Here is an 18,176-nt window from a genome sequence, read left to right on the forward strand (position 1 = left end):
TCAATTACTTTTTTTCTCCTTTTATTAATGCAAGAACAATGGCTTCTAATATAGTATGTTAACTTTCCCAAGAATCATTGTAGTATGTCACTGGCAGGTGGGTTTCTGAACTGTTCCACAGCCCTCCTCTGAGAAACAGAGTGAGTAGACAAAAATCATATTATAACGAGCATTAGTGAGGACCTGACCAATTATACGAAGATAGGCTGAAAATGGCTGAAGTGGTCCTTTAAGTAAAAAAAAAAAAGTGAGTCCACCACTGCACAGCAGCATGCAGCAACCATGACATTCCATGTGTAACAGTCATAATATCCACACTAAAGTCTTCCAAGCCTGCAGCTTCTCATCCCACTGCTAGCAATGGGTGGCCTTAAAGCATAATTCATCACAAAAACCCTCCACAATGTTGTCCCCCCTCTCAGAAATGCATTATTCATGGAGTCAAACATGAGTGGGCTCTGATCCCTCGCTGTGCGTTGGCTATGCTGTATTATAATGTTGTCAACCGGTCTGAGCCTGTATAATTACAATGACAACTTCTGCTACGTGTCTATATATATATATATAAATGTTATATCACCATCACAGTGCACATATTATCGTTGGGTGAGAAGGCACTGCACAACAGCAAAACGGTTGATTCCTTTTTCAATACATTGTTGCTGTCAGGCAGAAACCTTGTATTTCCAAATGTCAACTTTTTATATACAGTAAATTAATGCTCTACTCTACTTCATCGGGTAACCGACAGTGAGCAACTGGTATTTCTGGGCACCTTTTTTATTTATTTATATATGTTTATATATTTGATTTTATATTTACAATTACGTATATTTTATAAATGAGGGGCCAGATGCATATGATATTTTTAAAATTACATTTAAGGCCCCAAATTTCTACACAATCATGCAACAAATTGCTATTTCGGAATAAACAAGAAGTTGAAGGGTCAATTTAGGTCTGATGTACTGTGCATGTTCAAATCATATATACTTTACATTATTTCCAACCATTTTCCAAAATATACATTTATTCATTTTGGAGGAAAAAAAGAGCAAATTTAGAGTTTCGGTGCCCACAAGTTTTAGGTGCCCATTGGATCTGGATACCTTTGCCATATAGAGTGTCACACAAAAAAAGCTAAAAATAGACGATCTACAAGCTCAAAACAAGCCACATCGAACTTGTAGATCTGCTATTTTAGGATTTTCAATTTTGGACATACAAGGTTTCCACCCGACAGCGACAATATGTTTTTTTTTTTTACAATAAAGCTCATGAATGCATGGATGAAGATGTACATTCAACTCACTCCTCACTGGGTGTCATTTGGAATCAATAACCTAACGGTTCAGAAAGGCCTCAGTCTTATGTGGCACATTGGGGGTTTGCTTGTCAGTGAGTCTCGTGTCGGAGCAGAATGCAGGCTTTATGTATGCTGACACTGTGTGTGTGTGTGTGTGTGTGTGCGTGCGTGCGTGCGTGCGTGCGTGCGTGCGTGCGTGTGTGCGTGTGTGTGTGTGTGTGTGTGTGTGTGTGTGTTGCAGCCTGGATTCTGTTGCTTCTCATAGAAGAGGGCTTCTCTCTGGCTCAGAGGACTAAAGGTAAGGATAAATAGATACTTTATGACCAACTGCATTGTCTGTGAATGGAATGCTTTGAGTTTTGCTTCAACCACTTAAACCCTCTAGACGTAGTAAACTGGACCTGAGTTGGCTCTGTACTTTGACCCCTTTTTTCCCCTGTCTACACCAAATCTCTTCGCCTAAAAATAGCAGATCTGCAATCTGTTTTGAGCTTGCAGATGTTCATTTTTTTGCAGAATGCTCCCACCAGAATATGCGTTCAAGTGAACAAGCTTAAACCAAAAATGATGAAAATGACAGATGTGGTGAACGCAGATTTTCCTCTCGCTTTGTCTCTCTCTCCCTGTCTGTCTCTCTCCCTGTCTGTCTGTCTGTCTGTCTGTCTCTCTCCCTGTCTGTCTGTCTGTCTGTCTGTCTCTCTCCCTGTGTCTCTGTGTGTCTGTCTGTGTCTCTGTGTGTCTCTCTCTCTCTCTCTCTCTCTCTCTCTCTCTCTCTCTCTCTCTCTCTCTCTCTCTCTCTCTCTCTCTCTCTCTCTCTCTCTGTGACCAGAGTCGGCGAGTGAACACGGTGCCCAGGTCCTGGGTCAGAATGACTGTGGCATATGGGTGCGTAACATCAACGGAGGGGTCTTCACCTCGCCAAACTACCCCAACACCTACCCCCCCAATAAGGAGTGTGTCTACATCCTGGAAGGTACAGCAAGGACTAGCTGCCACCCCCCTCTTGTTACAAAGTAGTAGGCCTGTCGCAATTATTACATAATCACAATTATTTTTGTGTGATCGTCATAATCGTTTCCATGTTGAAAAATGTTCATACATTTTCGAACATTTTCCAAGAATGGCGGAGATAGAAGATCTATAAGCTGCCATTTCCATTATCTTAAAAACATTTTGAAAGTGTAAAATTATGAATTATGTCAGTCATTTATTTATATTTAAGTTATTTGTAATATCTGCCCAGCCAACATGTTTGGACCTTTATAGCCTTCTTCAGGGCCTGCAGACATAGCCTGGCATGGCCAGACTAATCATTTTTCTTTGCTGGCAGATTCGTCTGGTTTCCAGGCTAATGCAGACAGGATTCCCTGAAGAACTGATGTTGGCTTGTTTTTAAAATGTTGTTCCAAGATGAACTAGCCCTTATATTAAGATTTTTCAACTCTTTTTTAGGTAGTAGGCCCCTATAGCTTGTTTTCTTTTCATCTTATTTGACTCTGAAGGGCAGGCTCTCCACTGACTTTAAGAACACTGCAGCCCTTCTCTATTGCTTTTTTTAATAGTGTATCGATGTTATTGACAGGATGTTTGTGATGATGACGTGGCTATCGATTGAGACATGCAAGGAGCAAGCCTCTGCTATAGTTGATAGCATCCACCATTGTGTTAAGAATGGCTTTCTGATCACCTTAGATTGGAATTATTGATCATCCATCTAAAGTGGGAAAAAAGTAGCGCAGGCCAGATAAGAGACATGCTCCTCATGGAGCCACTTATAAATATCAGTTGATTTGATTTTTAATAGATGCCTTTTTCTTTTTTTCTATGTATCCTCACTTGTAAAATAAACACATTTCAATCAAATGCAAAAAGAGGAGCATATTTTTTTATGTTAGTGGTAGACAGAGGTAGAAAACTGAATTTACATATAGCTCAATAGCTCCCCCTAGGGACAAAGCAAGGCTAGTCTACACTAAATACACTTGATCAGGGGTCTTCAACATTTTTCAGGCCAAGGACCCCTTAGTGGAGACATAGATGAAGCAGGGACCCCCCACTACATATATTACATATATTCATATTAAATGTTTTCCATAGATTTCATAGATGGCTTTATAGACTTGTTTGACAGCACTGTCATCAGTTTTATGTAAATTCATGTTTTTCGTTAATGTGCATTTTCAGACATTTAGCCAGTTAACCCTCGATACTCGGTCTGCGCTTTTCCCCCTCTACACCAAATCGCTTGGTCGGAAATAGCTGATCTTCTAGCTCACAACGCGTCGCGCTGCAGCGCGTTATGAGCTTGTAGATCAGCTACTTTCGGTGAATGTTCCCCCCAGAATAGCGATGCCCCCCCCCCCCCCCCTACTAACTCAGAGGACCCCTTTGGGTTCCCGGTGCCCCTGTTGAAGACCCATGCACTTGCTAAAACAGCAGTGACTACTGCACACGGAAGGCTTACAGTGAGAGGCTTGCATCACAAAGGGTCTGAGACGTGACAAATGGAGCCTATTATCTTGTATTATTTGGTCTTGAATGGCCTTTTTTTTGCCTTTCATCACTGAAAGCCATACTTTCAGTGATGATACTCTTGCACAAAGAGAGGTATTCATTTGTGAAATAAGTATTAATCAGATCAGTATTGTAGTCATAATTCATGGTTCATGCTGTTGATGGTGCCAGGATCCCCGGTTAATCAGCTTAATATTGTACAATTATTCTGTCCTTCCTTACGGCATCAAGATGTGTTTTGTGTGTGTGTGTGTGTGTGTGTGTGTGTGTGTGTGTGTGTGTGTGTGTGTGCACGTGCGTGTGCACGTGCGTGTGCACGTGCGTGTGCGTGTACGCGGCACTCACATGTTTGTGTGGCCATGATGCGTTCTCGTGAATTTGTGCTCTACTCAACTCAAACTTTATTTATGGAGCACATTTACAAAGACCGAAGGTCGACCAAAGTGCTATACAAGGTCGGAACAAAAACAAAACAGACAAAAGACAAAAGCGAAACAGATGAAGATAGGCAAAACTAAGTAGGCTTATGCATTACAAAACAGGAGTCAAATAGGGCTAAAAAGAACATTAAAGAGCCAGGGTTTACACAATCAAACCGAGTTAAAGGCCAGGGAGAAAGAAATGAGTGTTCAATAAATATGTATAAAGGCCTCTAGTGAACGAGCAGAATGAATGTGAAGGGGCAAGGTGTTCAAGAGTCTGGGGCCGGCCAATGTTGTGTTTATGTCCAAAACGGCATCAAACATGATGAGAGAAAGCTTTTGCTCTTCTTTCTGTGTAAATACTGTGAAATGATCAAAGTCAGTGCTCCTTAACCCATTGAGACCTGAAGCCGATTCTACATGTCTCCTAAATCTCAACAGTTTTCTGAAAAACGTATGTTTCTATATCAGTGGTGCTCAATCTTTTTCATGTCAAGGACCCCCAAAATTATATGTATTTGGCTGCGGACCCCCATCAAAATATCTTGTTCCAGGAACCCCCCAGAAGCAAAGATTTGAGTTAAAAATGTTCGCTTTAAAAATATATATATTCAAAGATTTGCACACATTGTCACGATTTTTCAAAAATAGCAGATCTACAAGCTCGTAGCGCGGCACTCGGTGCCGCGCTATGAGCTTGTATATCTGCTATTTTTGAATAGCCCAAAGTGTAAAATAATGCTTTTTAGCTCAAATCTAAAAATGACACAGTTCCAGGTCTTAATGGGTTAAATGATCTATTTGCCCAAAGCAAAAAACAAACTCCTTCCCTCCTGTCCACCCAGCTCTCCCCAGGCAGCGCATCCAGCTGGTCTTTGATAAGAACTATTACATCGAGCCCAGCTTCGAGTGCCGCTTCGACCACATCGAGATCCGCGACGGCCCCTTCGGCTTCTCGCCGATGATCGACCGCTTCTGCGGTGGGAAGAACCCCGGTCTGGTGACGTCCACGGGGCGCTTCATGTGGATCAAATTCACCACCGATGAGGAGCTGGAGGGCCTGGGCTTCCGCATCAAGTACACCTTCATAGCAGGTACTTATTGTTCTCTTTTGATTCACCTGACCAAGTACACATTCATAGCAGGTTTTTTTTTTTTTTTGCCCATTTAGACCTCAGGCCGATTCAAAAAATGTCTTCTAAATCCTAACAGTTTCCTGAAAAACGTATGTTGATATATCAGTGGTTCTCAAAATTATATCTATTTGGCGGCCCACCCCCATCTCAAAATGTTTTGTCCCAGGGACGCCCAGAAAGCAAAGTTTTGAATTAAAAAAAATAGAATTTTTTTTTCCAAAATGACACGCTATGAGCTTGTATGAGCTCCTGCGCAAGTGCTGAAATCTTCTGAGCTAATAGTGCCTGCTTGCTTGCTCAAGGGAGAAATAGAATTTTGTCAGAAACCAGAAGCAGGATCGTGTCAAAGGCCTTGTCCAACCTAGACACAGGATCTAAATGTCTCAATAGAAGAGAATGGAGACCAAACACAACCACCCCAATTGTACAAGTTACATTGTATTAACGTACTCTACCATATAAGTCAGGGGCCTTCAACAGGGAGTCCGGGACCCTATAAGGGATCCCCAGAGATACTGCTAGGTGGCCGGCAAATGTTTGTGTGATAGGTACTTTATTTATTTATTTTTACATTAACCACTTGAACCCTTGCATCTCTATTCTGGGGGCAACATTAGCCGAAAAGAGCAGATCTACAAGCTCACAACGCGTCTACTACAAAAGCAGCAATCAGTTTGGATTCCAGGCTAATAAGTTATATTGTATTAACATAATCTACCATACAGATTGTATAAATTATGTTGTATTAACATTCTCTAAGTTATATTGTATTAATATCAGTGTTGGAACTAACGCGTTACAAAGTAATGCGTTACTGTAATGCCACTACTTTTTGCTGTATAACTAACTAACATAACTTGTTACTTTTTTCCAGGTAACGCGTTATAGTTACTGACCTTTTAATGGCCGCGTTACTTGTTACTGTATGTGAAGAGAGCCGACAACTTAAGAGGATTAAATATATATTATGATCCGACTTCTATTCTCAAACTAGCCGTTTCTGTGACTTCACTCTCCGCTCGCCACAGCTGCTGAACAGCAGGACTACTCAGTCGGTGTTGAGTGTTGTTGTTAAGAGGGGAAGATCGGCTCAATCAATTCTTACCCTTTTCTGTATTGTGTCAAAAAAGGAAAGGTAATCCTGTTATGCTACAGATGCCTGTAGTTCCGACCGTCTGGAAAAAAGTAATCAATGGGTTGAAACAACCTTTTAAACCAGGTTTTTAGCCAGCCTGCTACTCCATGTTGACACTCACGTGCAGTGTGGACTCATGTTCACACTGCACGTTCGTCAACATGGAGGCGTGTTCAAGGCAGAACTAAAAAGACATGGTTTCAATGTTGTTGAAGACATTATTCCTATATCTACTAGTTTTCCTCATAGTGAGCTACAATAGATGAAAGTTGTCAGAGTCATCTTATGCTTCAGCAGCATGAAAATGTACCGATCGGCTACGTAACTAGTTACTTTTGTAATGCAGAAACTAGTAAAGTAACTAGTTACTTTTAGAGAGCAGTAACTAGTAACTATAACTAGTTCCTTTTTTTTAAAGTAACATGCTAAAAACGGATTAACATATACTCTACTATACAGATTGGACAACATGTCAACCATTCAAACCGGGAAAGCTTCTGTGTCATTTTCGATTTTTACGTTGGCTATTCAAAAATAGCGCGTCACTTCTTGCCACACTGCGAGCTTGTACGTCTGCTTTTTTTTTACATTTTTGAAAAATCTTGAAAGAACTTCTGGCTTAGATGCCATTTGTAGAATCGGCCTCAGGTCTAAGTGGGTTAGTCACTAAAGACAATTACATAATAGAGCTTCACACACACACGCACACACACACACACACGCACACGCACACGCACACGCACACACACACACACACACACACACACACACACACACACACACACACACACACACACACACACACACACCTCACATACATAGATTTACAATACCATACACAATGAATATACTTAAAAAGCTGCATGCACATTCACAGGCAGTTACAGAACAGCATTCCCCTTTTTCTCCCAATCCGTGGTCAAACAATCAGAAGCTCCCGAATCCGTGAGCGAGAAGAATCCCAGGACATCTGTGTGTGTGTCCCGGCATTGTGTGACAGATATTAATGCCAAACAGACCGCCAGCGCCGCGCAGGCGTCTCTTTCCTCACATCACCATAATGGGATCTTATCTGGTCTTTGCTGCTTACTGTTAGCTTATTTTCTCCTGCCATGATGTGCTCCTTCCAATCTTTATTCCAATCATTTCAGACCCCGATTTCCATCTGCACGTGGGAGGACTGCTCAACCCCATCCCAGGTAAAACCTTTCGATAAATCGTTGATGTCGGGCAGAAACCTTGTATCCTCTGTGTTTCAACTTGTTTTTTGTTTTTTTTTCGTAAATGAATGCCCTTCATCGTCATACAAGAGTGTCGCACAATGGTAGTGAAAATAGCCGATCTACAAGCTCACAACGCCTCGCGATGCGAGGCGTTGTGAACTTGTAGATCAGCTATTTTCACTAATTTTAATCGTTTTTAAAATTATAATAAAAAAGAGAACGGTTTTGGACGTACAAGGTTTCCATCTCAATGTATTATTTAGTCACACGCTCTTGTACTTATACCTTTACATTGGTTCAATATTTATAAAAAGCCACACACACTTAACCTCTTTCGCAACGCGCCACGTTTGTGTGACACTGCAGTACGATGAAGTAATGATACAAAAAGTTTAAATACGGAGATACAAGGTCTCCGCCTGTCAGCAACAATTAACGAATGAACACAGAACACACAACAATGTACACATAGAAAGAAACACATAGTGAGCATGCATGTACACCTCTCCTCTCCTCTCCTCTCCTCTCCTCTCCTCTCCTCCCTCCTGTATCACCTGACCTCTCTCCTTCCGTAAATCCTTGAACTTCTTCAAATAAAACGCTGTCTCTCCGTCATTTTGTCTCCACTCTTCTCATCCTCCCTTTTCTGTCTTTTAATCCTTGCCACCCCTCACCTTCCTTAATCTGCTCTCCCTGCTTACTATAACAACCTCTCCTTATCTCTACCTTTCTGCTGCTTCCCTCTCTCTCTCTCTCTCTCTCTCTCTCTCTCTTTTTCTCTCATGTACAACACGCTGATATTGCTCTTGCATCTTAATGTCTATACATGTATCATGAACAGTATAGCTGCTATGCTCATGCACCTTATGTACATACTGTACTGCACTGATGGATATGCTATGTGTAGATATACCTTTTTGGGCGGTGAAACCGCCCCTATAAGTGAGGTTTGGATATTTGTACAACATATCCTGCGCTGTGATTGGCCAAAAATGTACAAAAATGTACCCCGCCTAACCCTGCACCGTGATTGGCCAATCACAGTCTATTCAGGACTGTGATTGGCCAGTGTCACATGACACATGTGCATAGGCCTATATAAGAAACCATAACTTAAAAAAACCCATATTTTTTTTTTTTAAGTTATGGTTTCTTCCATCATAAAGAGTGTTTCAATAAATGTATTTCTTTTTTGTACATGATTGGTTGACTCCATTCAGTATTGTGATTAGCTAGCAAGACACCGCCCACTTCACACAGGGTGTGATTTTTTTTATTATTATTTATTTTCCCCCTCCCCCTTCTTTTTATCTTCCTCTTTCTGGAAACAACTAAAACGATGGAGCTTGCACGAAAAAAAAACACTTGTAAACCTGTGATGTGACAATAAAAATGTTTTTGATTATCTTCGTCTCTCTCTCTCCCCCCTCCTCTCTCCAGACTGTCAGTTTGAGCTCAATGGATATGATGGAGTGATACGGTCCAGTCAGGTGGACGAGGAGGACAAGGTGAAGCCTGGAGACGCTCTGGACTGTATCTGGACCATCAGAGCTCCTCCACAGTCCAAGGTGAGTGGAGCGGAACACCCATGCAGTACCGCCCGCAGCTTCAGTGTTTTATCAACGTCAGGTCCACCAGGTGTCCAAAAGGACCCTCATGGGTTTAACTGTGAGAGTGTACACACGGAACCTGGGCTGATGAGGGACACACTTTGTTCCTTATTTTCTGTGGAGACAGTACTACTCTATTTGATGTGTGTGCATTGGTATTCAGATGATACCACTCTAGTTGATGTGAGGCACTGGTATTCAGACGGTACTACTCTATTTGATGTGTATGGGCTAGTATTCAGACGGTACTAATCTATTTGATGTGCAGGCGCTGGTATGCATGAGTGTGCTGACTGCGTTGGGCCCCCTTGTGTGTGTGAAGCGTGCACGTGTGCAGTGCCAGCCTATGTGTGTGTGCATGTCTTTAAGTGGCACACGTGTTGCACTGTGTCTCCTGTTTGTGTTTAATCAGTGTGCTTGGTTGCATCTTTGTGTTGCAATCAGCTACAGCTGTTTATGCCATGTGGTCATACGGATGGACAAACACACACGGTCACTTGTAGAAGCGTTGCAGGCACCGCTTAACAATCCCAGAGTTGCTTATGATAAGCAGACTTCACACTACACTGGTCATTACACACATACACATTTTATACCAGAACAAGAAACTCATGAACTGAGTTTGCTAAAAACAAAACACAGATTATAGACTCCTGTATACTGTAATGATTGTGTTCCATTTCTATCGTAATGTTCCTCTTCCATCCTCTGGCCTGGTTTCTCTGCTGTTGCGTCTCTCCCATGGCTAAATGGGTCATCAGCACACACTGGTCACCACGCACGCACGCACGCACGCACGCACACACGCACACAACACATCTTGGTATCTTGGTGCAGTAAGGAAGGACAGAATAATTGTACAATTATCCATTAGCTGGTGGACCGGGGACCCTTGCGCCATCAACAGTATGAACCATGAATTATGACTACAATGCTACCTGATTAATACTTATTTCACAAATGAATACCTCTCTTTGTGTCAGAGTTTCATCACATTACAGTATTTGTAGACAGACAGACAGACAGACAGACAGACAGACAGACAGACAGAGTGTTGAAGCTGCAACAGCAGTAAGCATGAAACACAGGAAAGGTACAGGTGAAGAGTAGAGAGATAAGAATACAATTTTAAATTAAATAAATAGTCTGACCCTGCAGCCATCCTGTTTCTTACAAGAAAAATATAAATGAACCCTGGCATACAGCAGCCTAGAGGCTTGTTAGCGTTATAGCCTGCAAGCCAGACCAAACTGCCAGTGCCCTCGGCAGATTAGTCTGGTCCCACTCGGTTGTGATTGGATTTCGCTGCCCCCGAAGCTGTGGGGCGCCAATCAGGGCCCAGTATGCAAATATTGGACGGGTTTATCACCAGAGGCATTTTGTTTAATGCGGCCCATAGAAATATACAGTAGGTTCCACACAGAGATTCGAGACTAATATCTACGCAGTGATATTAGTCTGGCCATGCCAGGCTATGTTAGCGTTAGCTTTCGATAAAGTGAACAACACAGCACAATGTATAGCAGACTCTGAAGTCCACATAGCAGCTCAGTACCAGACGGAGCACTCCAGCGACTGCTCCACCTGGTACTCCATGAATCTTTCGTAGAACAGAACATGGGCTCTATGCACAGCAGCCATATTGTAAAGAAATTGGGCCTCTTCCTTACTTCCTTCACAGGTGTTATCAATGATACTAATGAAGGCTCTGTTCCCTTCTGGTCAAACAGGGTTAGGGTGCTGATATTGTGCATGTTGGCTCACTGGAAACACTCTACTACACCAATGGTGGGGTCCAGGGACCCTCATGGTTCCTTGAGGGGGTTCCAAATGGCTCCTTAAAAGGTGTGTAACTTAGAGTTATGGGGTCCTTGAAATGTAAAAGTTTGAGGACCACTTTGCTACACTATATGGAACAGAGCCTTAATTAGTATCATTGGTAACACCTGTGAAGGAAGTAGGAAGGGGTCCAATTTCTTTCCAATATGGCTACTGTGCAAAGAGCCTGATGATGTTTTAAGTTCACGTTGTGAACCTGTGTGGCTTCCTCTCTCTCTGTGTGTGTTTGCAGATCTACCTGCGCTTCATGGAGTACCAGATGGAGCACTCCAACGAGTGCAAGAAGAACTTCGTGGCGGTGTACGATGGCAGCAGTGCCATCGAGAACCTCAAGGCCAAGTTCTGCAGCACCGTGGCCAACGACGTCATGCTGGACAACGGTGTGGGCGTGGTGCGCATGTGGGCCGACGAGAAGAGCCGTCTGAGCCGCTTCCGCATGCTCTTCACCTCCTTTGTGGACCGTGAGTGACATGCTACCCCCCCCCCCCCCTCTTGTTAACCGTCCAATCATGGTGATGGACAGAGGTTAATCACTTAAACCCATTAAAGGGATAGTTCACCCCCAAAATGACTTTTTTTTCCTATCGATTAGTCACCCCCTAGACACTTGAATTCATGGATATTTTAAGCCAATAATTTTATGACAGGCAGCGGTTCCGGGAGGAGACACAAAGAGTCTCCTTCGTGTCTCCTACCGGAACCGCTGCCTACCGGTCCGCTGGTCATCAAACTATTGGCTTAGGAATTGCGACAAAAACAAAAAAACACTGAAACGCTCAAATCTAAAATGACACGGATGCTTTCCCGGTTTTAATGGGTCCCTCAGGACCCATTAAAACCAGGTCCCTCAGGGCTCTGCGTTAGTGTATTTTCTGTTTTCGCATTAAATATCTTCGCAGGCAGTAGCCAAGCTTAGCTTGTAGATCTGCTATTTTCTGTGAAAGTTTTCCCTCAGAATATGGATCGTGGGGTTTCTGAATTCCACGTGATCACATCGGCTTAGTTCGTTACGACATCGATAGCGTCAGGTCCGTAGAACTAAAGACACTTGACGACCAACTTATGCTCTGTTTAACCACACTATAATGTTGTCTCATCTCATTGTTAAGCACTTTCTCATACAATAAGGATGACTCAGTATCGCATTGCTTTTGCTCCATCATTTATTTTCCTATACATTGACTTTGCATCTAATTGTGGCAGCACACCAGTTGTAGAGGACTGCTTATATGGCTGACTTCACACTCTCTACACACTGTCAGCAATACACACGCCAAATGTGAAGGTGATTGGTTGGATGGTTCTCAAGACACACATGCCTATTGTCGCTGTCAGGTGGAAACCTTGTATGTCCAAAATCATTCCTTTTTTATTATTACTATTATTGTTTTATTAAATTGTAAAAGTATCTTATCTACCAGCCTACAAAGCGAAGTACAGCATTAATTTATGAAAAAACATTGAAAACTACGAGGAAATACAAGGTTTCCACCCGACAGCGACGATATGCACACACATACGGTTAGTTGGTACTTATATCGGCATAGTTCCTTTGGCCCGTCCCACAGATCACATAAGATCACACGCATCACTTCTGTGATCTTCCAATATGCACCATTAAGGGCAGCATCTACTGCTTGTTACTTGCTCACACACTGTATTCAGAGACAAGAGACAAGACAAGCATATTTTTTGTTATCCCCTCCAACTGTAATACTTTACCCGTGTTTTTCTTAAATTGTTTTTATTATGTTTTGACACTTGCTTCAGACGGTACTTGCTCATGCCAATAGCTCCTTTGTTTCTTTATTTTGGCTTGGGTGGTGGGGCAAACATATTTGCTATAAAGTATTTATTGGACTATGAGATTTGTGTAATTGATAGATAGATGAGGAGCCAACCCGGCAGCACCAGCGTGTGTGCATTCCCGCCTGAGAGTTGGAAACTTTTGGAGGGGAATCACTGCCAACGAGTGGCACACACTCACAGGACTCCCACCGTTGTCTGCCAACCGTGGCGTCGTAGGGGACTCTGGGCCTTAAGTCACTCTGTTGATTTATGAGCACCCAACATTCTCTGTGCATCAGCAGCCACTAACTGGCACTAAAAGGGTAATGTTCAGCAAGGAAAGCTAATTGTGCAATTTTGTGTTCAAAGCGCATGAGATCAGTGTTGCCAGATTTTATGCAAACAGGTCTATGAAAACAAGCCCCAAAGAAGCGACTATAGGCCACATGAGAACTTTAAACCTATGTACATCGGCTATTTGAAGATAGCCGATCCGCAAGCTCGGATCAAGGGGCTTGTTTCCATTGTGGTCCATTGTACTCAATTACACTAATACATATAATACAAATACAATACAATACAAAACATATTGGAATAAAACTCAGTAACATCATTACGGAGAAAGGAGGGGTCGGGATGGGTGCAAATAAGCAACGACACTTTAGAAACAAGCCCCAAAAACAACAAGCCGCAACTACCAACATTTACAAGCGACTTTACAGAAAAACAAGCCCAAAGTTGCCTGTGCATAATAAGCAGACATGGCAACAGTGCAACACATCCAGCCTGTGCAAGGATCCTACAAAACAGTGCCACTGAAAAAATATATATTTTACAAAACGTTGCACTAGGTAATACACCGTAGATCTACCGAAACTAATTGCCTGTGGCTGTGTGGAAACCTTCTATCTCCATATTTCAACTTGTTTTCAATATGATTTTTTCATAAATTAATGCTGTACTTGTTCATACTGTACAAGATTGTCACACAAAGGATTTAAAAATAGCTGATCTACAAGCTTACAACACGTTGCATTGCGACACGTTGTAAGCTGGTAGATCGTCTATTTTCACTATTTCATTTCAAATAATAGTAATAGAAAAACGAATGGTTTGGACGTACAGGGTTTCCACCTGACATTGACGATATGCTCTTTAAGGTTTGCACATAAAAGTAGCTTGAACTACTATGCCAGAAGCAGTGCTGCTAACAGGCCATAATATTTTCATTAAATTATATATTCTATACTCCATTTCATATTGATATTAATTGCCACTTTCTCCTGCATATTTTTGCAAACCTGGGTGGAATGCTAATGTTGTTTTCATCGGCAGAAGCCATAACCACTGCAGTCACAACTTGATGGCCTTTTAAATTCAGCCAGAGTTGAGGGTTTACTCTTTTCTCTCTTTTTTTGCCTTCTCCAAAATAGCACTTAAAAGCATTTGGATCCTCATTAATCCTCATCACACGGCTCATCTGACAGTAAACTCAAGTCTCTCTGAGTAACTCCAAAGTCCTCTTCAGCAGGAGTCAGCAGCCAGCAAGTTTACTTAGAGGTCGGAGGCATTAATCTTTGTCACTCTGAGAGCGAGATGGCTTTCATGTTCACCCTCCATCATCCTTAAGGCGCCGTGTCCACAGAGCGCGTTTTTGAGTTGGCAGTGCCTGTCTGCCATGCATTTCTATGGTAAAGACGTGCTGGTGCGCCCCTCTTCCCAGCGCCAAGCATCACGCTTCAGTTGCCCGATGCCCGGTGTTTTTTTTGCTACAGCGCCGTGGACGCTTCAAGCTGGAAACAGTTCAACTTTTGGAGAGATGTTTATATTGTTTCAGCTAAGATATTTGTGCAAATAAATAGATCAGGACATTCGAGCAGAGCAATGGTTGATCGGTTAGCACGTTGCAGATGTCAATAATAATCCTGGCGACCTCGAGCACTATGGACATCAGTCATCAGTTGTCGCTCTTACCATCTGTATTCTTTTATTTTCCTTTTCTGCTTTGACTCGTAACTTCTGGCCAGGCTTGGCACCTTATGGAGACATAGTTTTTCATTGCATATAGTAGATTAATCCGTGTTTTGTTTTTGTTTTCTGACCGTCCGGCTGGTGGGACAGTGAGGACAATAAACAATGGCAGAGGCCTGCTTAAACCACGCGCTGAAAACAAGCCCCTGGATTTGGGGCACAGGTCACTGGATGAACTGCCGTGTTTTCGAAACGCGTTTCTGATAGGAGAGGACGGACGCACCGTGGTGGCACTGTTGGTGTTTTGGGAAATGTACGGAATGGTGACTGGTTAATTAAAACACAAAGTGACTACAAACATTCCAGCCTAATTTGCCTAATGGAATTGTGGTTGGATAGTTTATGTACTGAAATGCCAATCTCAGCTGAGGGCTTTTCCTTGATTAGGGCTGACCGTGAGATAGAGTAGACAAATGGGCAGATGAAGAGACGGAGGCATAGCAGTCTACATAAACAAAGACTGGTGTCGAGAGGGGGAAACAGCGGTGAAGAAGGTGATCTATAACTCAGATATTGAGCTACTGGGCATCGTATTGAGGCCGGAATACCTTCCACAAGAATTCTCGTGCATTGTCCTGCTGATAGTGTACTGTCCACCCAGTGGCAGTGCAGCGGCAGTGCAGCGGCAGCACGCGACACCATCCTCCAGTGCCCTGTCTGACTTTTCCTAGTTTGTCACCAAACGAGAGGTCTAAACACCATTGATCTCCTGTATGAAACTACGGTCCCTGCATCTGTGCAGGAGGCGAGAACCCCAGACAGTTGAGTGAGTGAGTGATCATGAACGAGTTAGAGAAATGGGAAGCTGTTCTTGAGTTGATGGAGCGGATGAGGGAATGGGGGCCTGGGATGAGGTCAGAGGAGGACAGGACAGCAGGGAGTCAAAAATAATCATGAGGTGGTCAAAGATGCCAGTATTGATCAATTCAATATTGGAGATGGATAACCCAGATGTCATGCACAAGATCTAATGTGTGACCTTTCTCATGAGTCGGCTCTGAGATGGATTGTGTAAGGTTAAAAGAGTCCACAATTTGTAAAAAATCTTTGACCATAGGTCTACCTAAAATCAATACATTGTTGGAGCGGGACGCCATAAAGGAAAGAAGATCTGAAAATTTGATTTAGGAGGTCTGTAAACCAGTGCACAAATACTGGCGAGAGTGGTATTCATTTTAAGGAGTTAAACTTCAAAGGATGCATTTAAATACATTTTTAAAAACGGTGGCTAAGCCACCTCCACGGCCCGAACTAGGGGAATTGAAAAGGCTGCAATTATGTCTCTGTTATAAATAGAAAGTCAGTGGTCAGCTGTTTAGCATATAGCGGATGCTAGATGCTATTTGCCGTTAGAGCCTGGCTTCCCTGACGGCTTTGATGGAGACCGTCACGGTAAAAAAAGATAGATTCACCTCGCCTGATCAACTGTCATACAACGTTAAATTGATTTGATGCAGCTGTGTTGCTTACATTAATGTGTGTACTATAAGGTCAGTCTTATGCAGCCTGCCATGTGTTGTCCCTGCTGTGGTTTTTTAACCTGAAGTGGAAAACAAACTGCAAAATCAGTCTAGGATTTCATGCCCCTGGGACTTAATCCTCTGACACAATCCTCTCTGTACACAAACACACAAATGTACACATGAATCGGTTATGATAGACACAAGTACAAATTTACTCGCACATACTGACAGTAACACAAACTCATGCAAACATGCTCCTCCTGCTACGCACGCACGCGCACACACACACACAGCATGCGTCGGGGGCCTGGTCTTTCAGTGGACTTAGCATTGAGGTCAGAGGTTGCCCCCTGGGGGACACATCCAGAGACACATTAAACAGGAATAAAACATTGTGACTCATTAACACGTGCACAGTCTCTGCATCTCATACGTGCACACCCACAAGCATTAGTTAGAGGCCGCACTTCCAAACACCCGAGTTGAAGATATTAACTCTTTGACTGCCAGAGTGATAGTGTAATAATGTCTCCCCACTGCCAGCGAGAAAGAGCGATTTTACTGTATCTTTGAAAAATCATGGAATATTCTCTGTGACCTCCGTCCTCACGGACATCGTCTCATTACATGCACTGGGTTGTCGTAGGAGAGGGTGAAAATTATCTGCACGGGGCAATCCATTGCACAGCTGTGGCCGTTTGAATCCAGCTTGTTTTTGCCGTAAAGCAAGAGGAACGGAGATAAAGGCATTTTTCCACAGGAAATAAACAGGAATTAAATAAGTCGTTTTTTTTTACTTCCGGGTCAATGTCTGACGTCATCTGGCAGTGAAAGCATCATTCATGCGGTTGACAACAGTGCCATCTGGTGGAAAACCACTGAAAACACAAAATCTCGTCTTTCTCGTCGACGACAGGCCGAGCCTTAGCAGAATCCGACGAGAAATCTTGTTGGTGGCAGGCAGAGTTAAAGCTTCCAGCACATGAAAACGCCACACGTGAACGTGTCACATCTGTTTCAACTGAGATAAAGGCGTGTGTGTGTGTGTGTGTGTGTGTGTGTGTGTGTGTGTGTGTGTGTGTGTGTGTGTGTGTGTGTGTGTGTGTGTGTGTGTGTGTGTGTGTGTGTGTGTGTGTGTGTGTGTGTGTTTGTTTTTATTAGATTTTCATACTGTAGCAAGGTGTTCTGTATTCAGTGGCTTCCTGGGAATAATGTAAATTTAGTTTATAGCACAAAATCACAACAAAACATTATCTCATGGCACTGTACATATAGAGGAGCCATCTGCCTTGAGTTGAGAGAGAGAGGAGGGAGGGGGGGATGCACAGCGACAAAAATAATAGGTTGTTAACATACACCAGAAGTCCGCCTCCGCAGTATAAGCCTATAGCAGCATAACCAAAGACGATTAGGGTTTTGAGATGTTCCGCCATCCCGATTGGAGCCACTAGAGGCAAATGGTACAAATGGTCTCCTAAGTGGGCACCGGTGTCTGACGGCAAATCTCGTGAACGTCCTATGTTTACTGGTGCTAGATCCCGCGAGAGTGTGTTGCTGGGACAGAGAACGTTTGATAATAAAGTTGATTTTCATTTGTATCTCTGAAAAAAATTATTTTTTGTATGAAAATCTTGGCAATATTGTGTGGCTTGTGACGATCGGGTCCAATATCTAGTTCCATGACCATGGGGCTAAATAATGGTTCAGCA

At 42.9% G+C, this 18,176-nt stretch overlaps 1 protein-coding gene across 1 annotated transcript in view; it reads left to right on the top strand.

The window, feature by feature from the left end:
• Positions 1–18,176, top strand: part of neto2a (neuropilin (NRP) and tolloid (TLL)-like 2a) — a gene marked incomplete at its 3' end in the record, with an annotated part of 40,191 nt that overhangs the window by 5,445 nt on the left and 16,570 nt on the right. Inside the window, 6 exon segments of the mRNA XM_080427906.1 lie at positions 1,548–1,604; positions 2,136–2,279; positions 5,088–5,336; positions 7,665–7,712; positions 9,177–9,304; positions 11,418–11,646. Coding sequence (XP_080284032.1) covers positions 1,548–1,604; positions 2,136–2,279; positions 5,088–5,336; positions 7,665–7,712; positions 9,177–9,304; positions 11,418–11,646 — 855 coding nt within the window.

The sequence above is a fragment of the Gymnoscopelus braueri genome, assembly GCF_963280865.1.
Source record: "Gymnoscopelus braueri genome assembly, chromosome: 1".
Lineage (NCBI taxonomy): Eukaryota > Metazoa > Chordata > Actinopteri > Myctophiformes > Myctophidae > Gymnoscopelus > Gymnoscopelus braueri.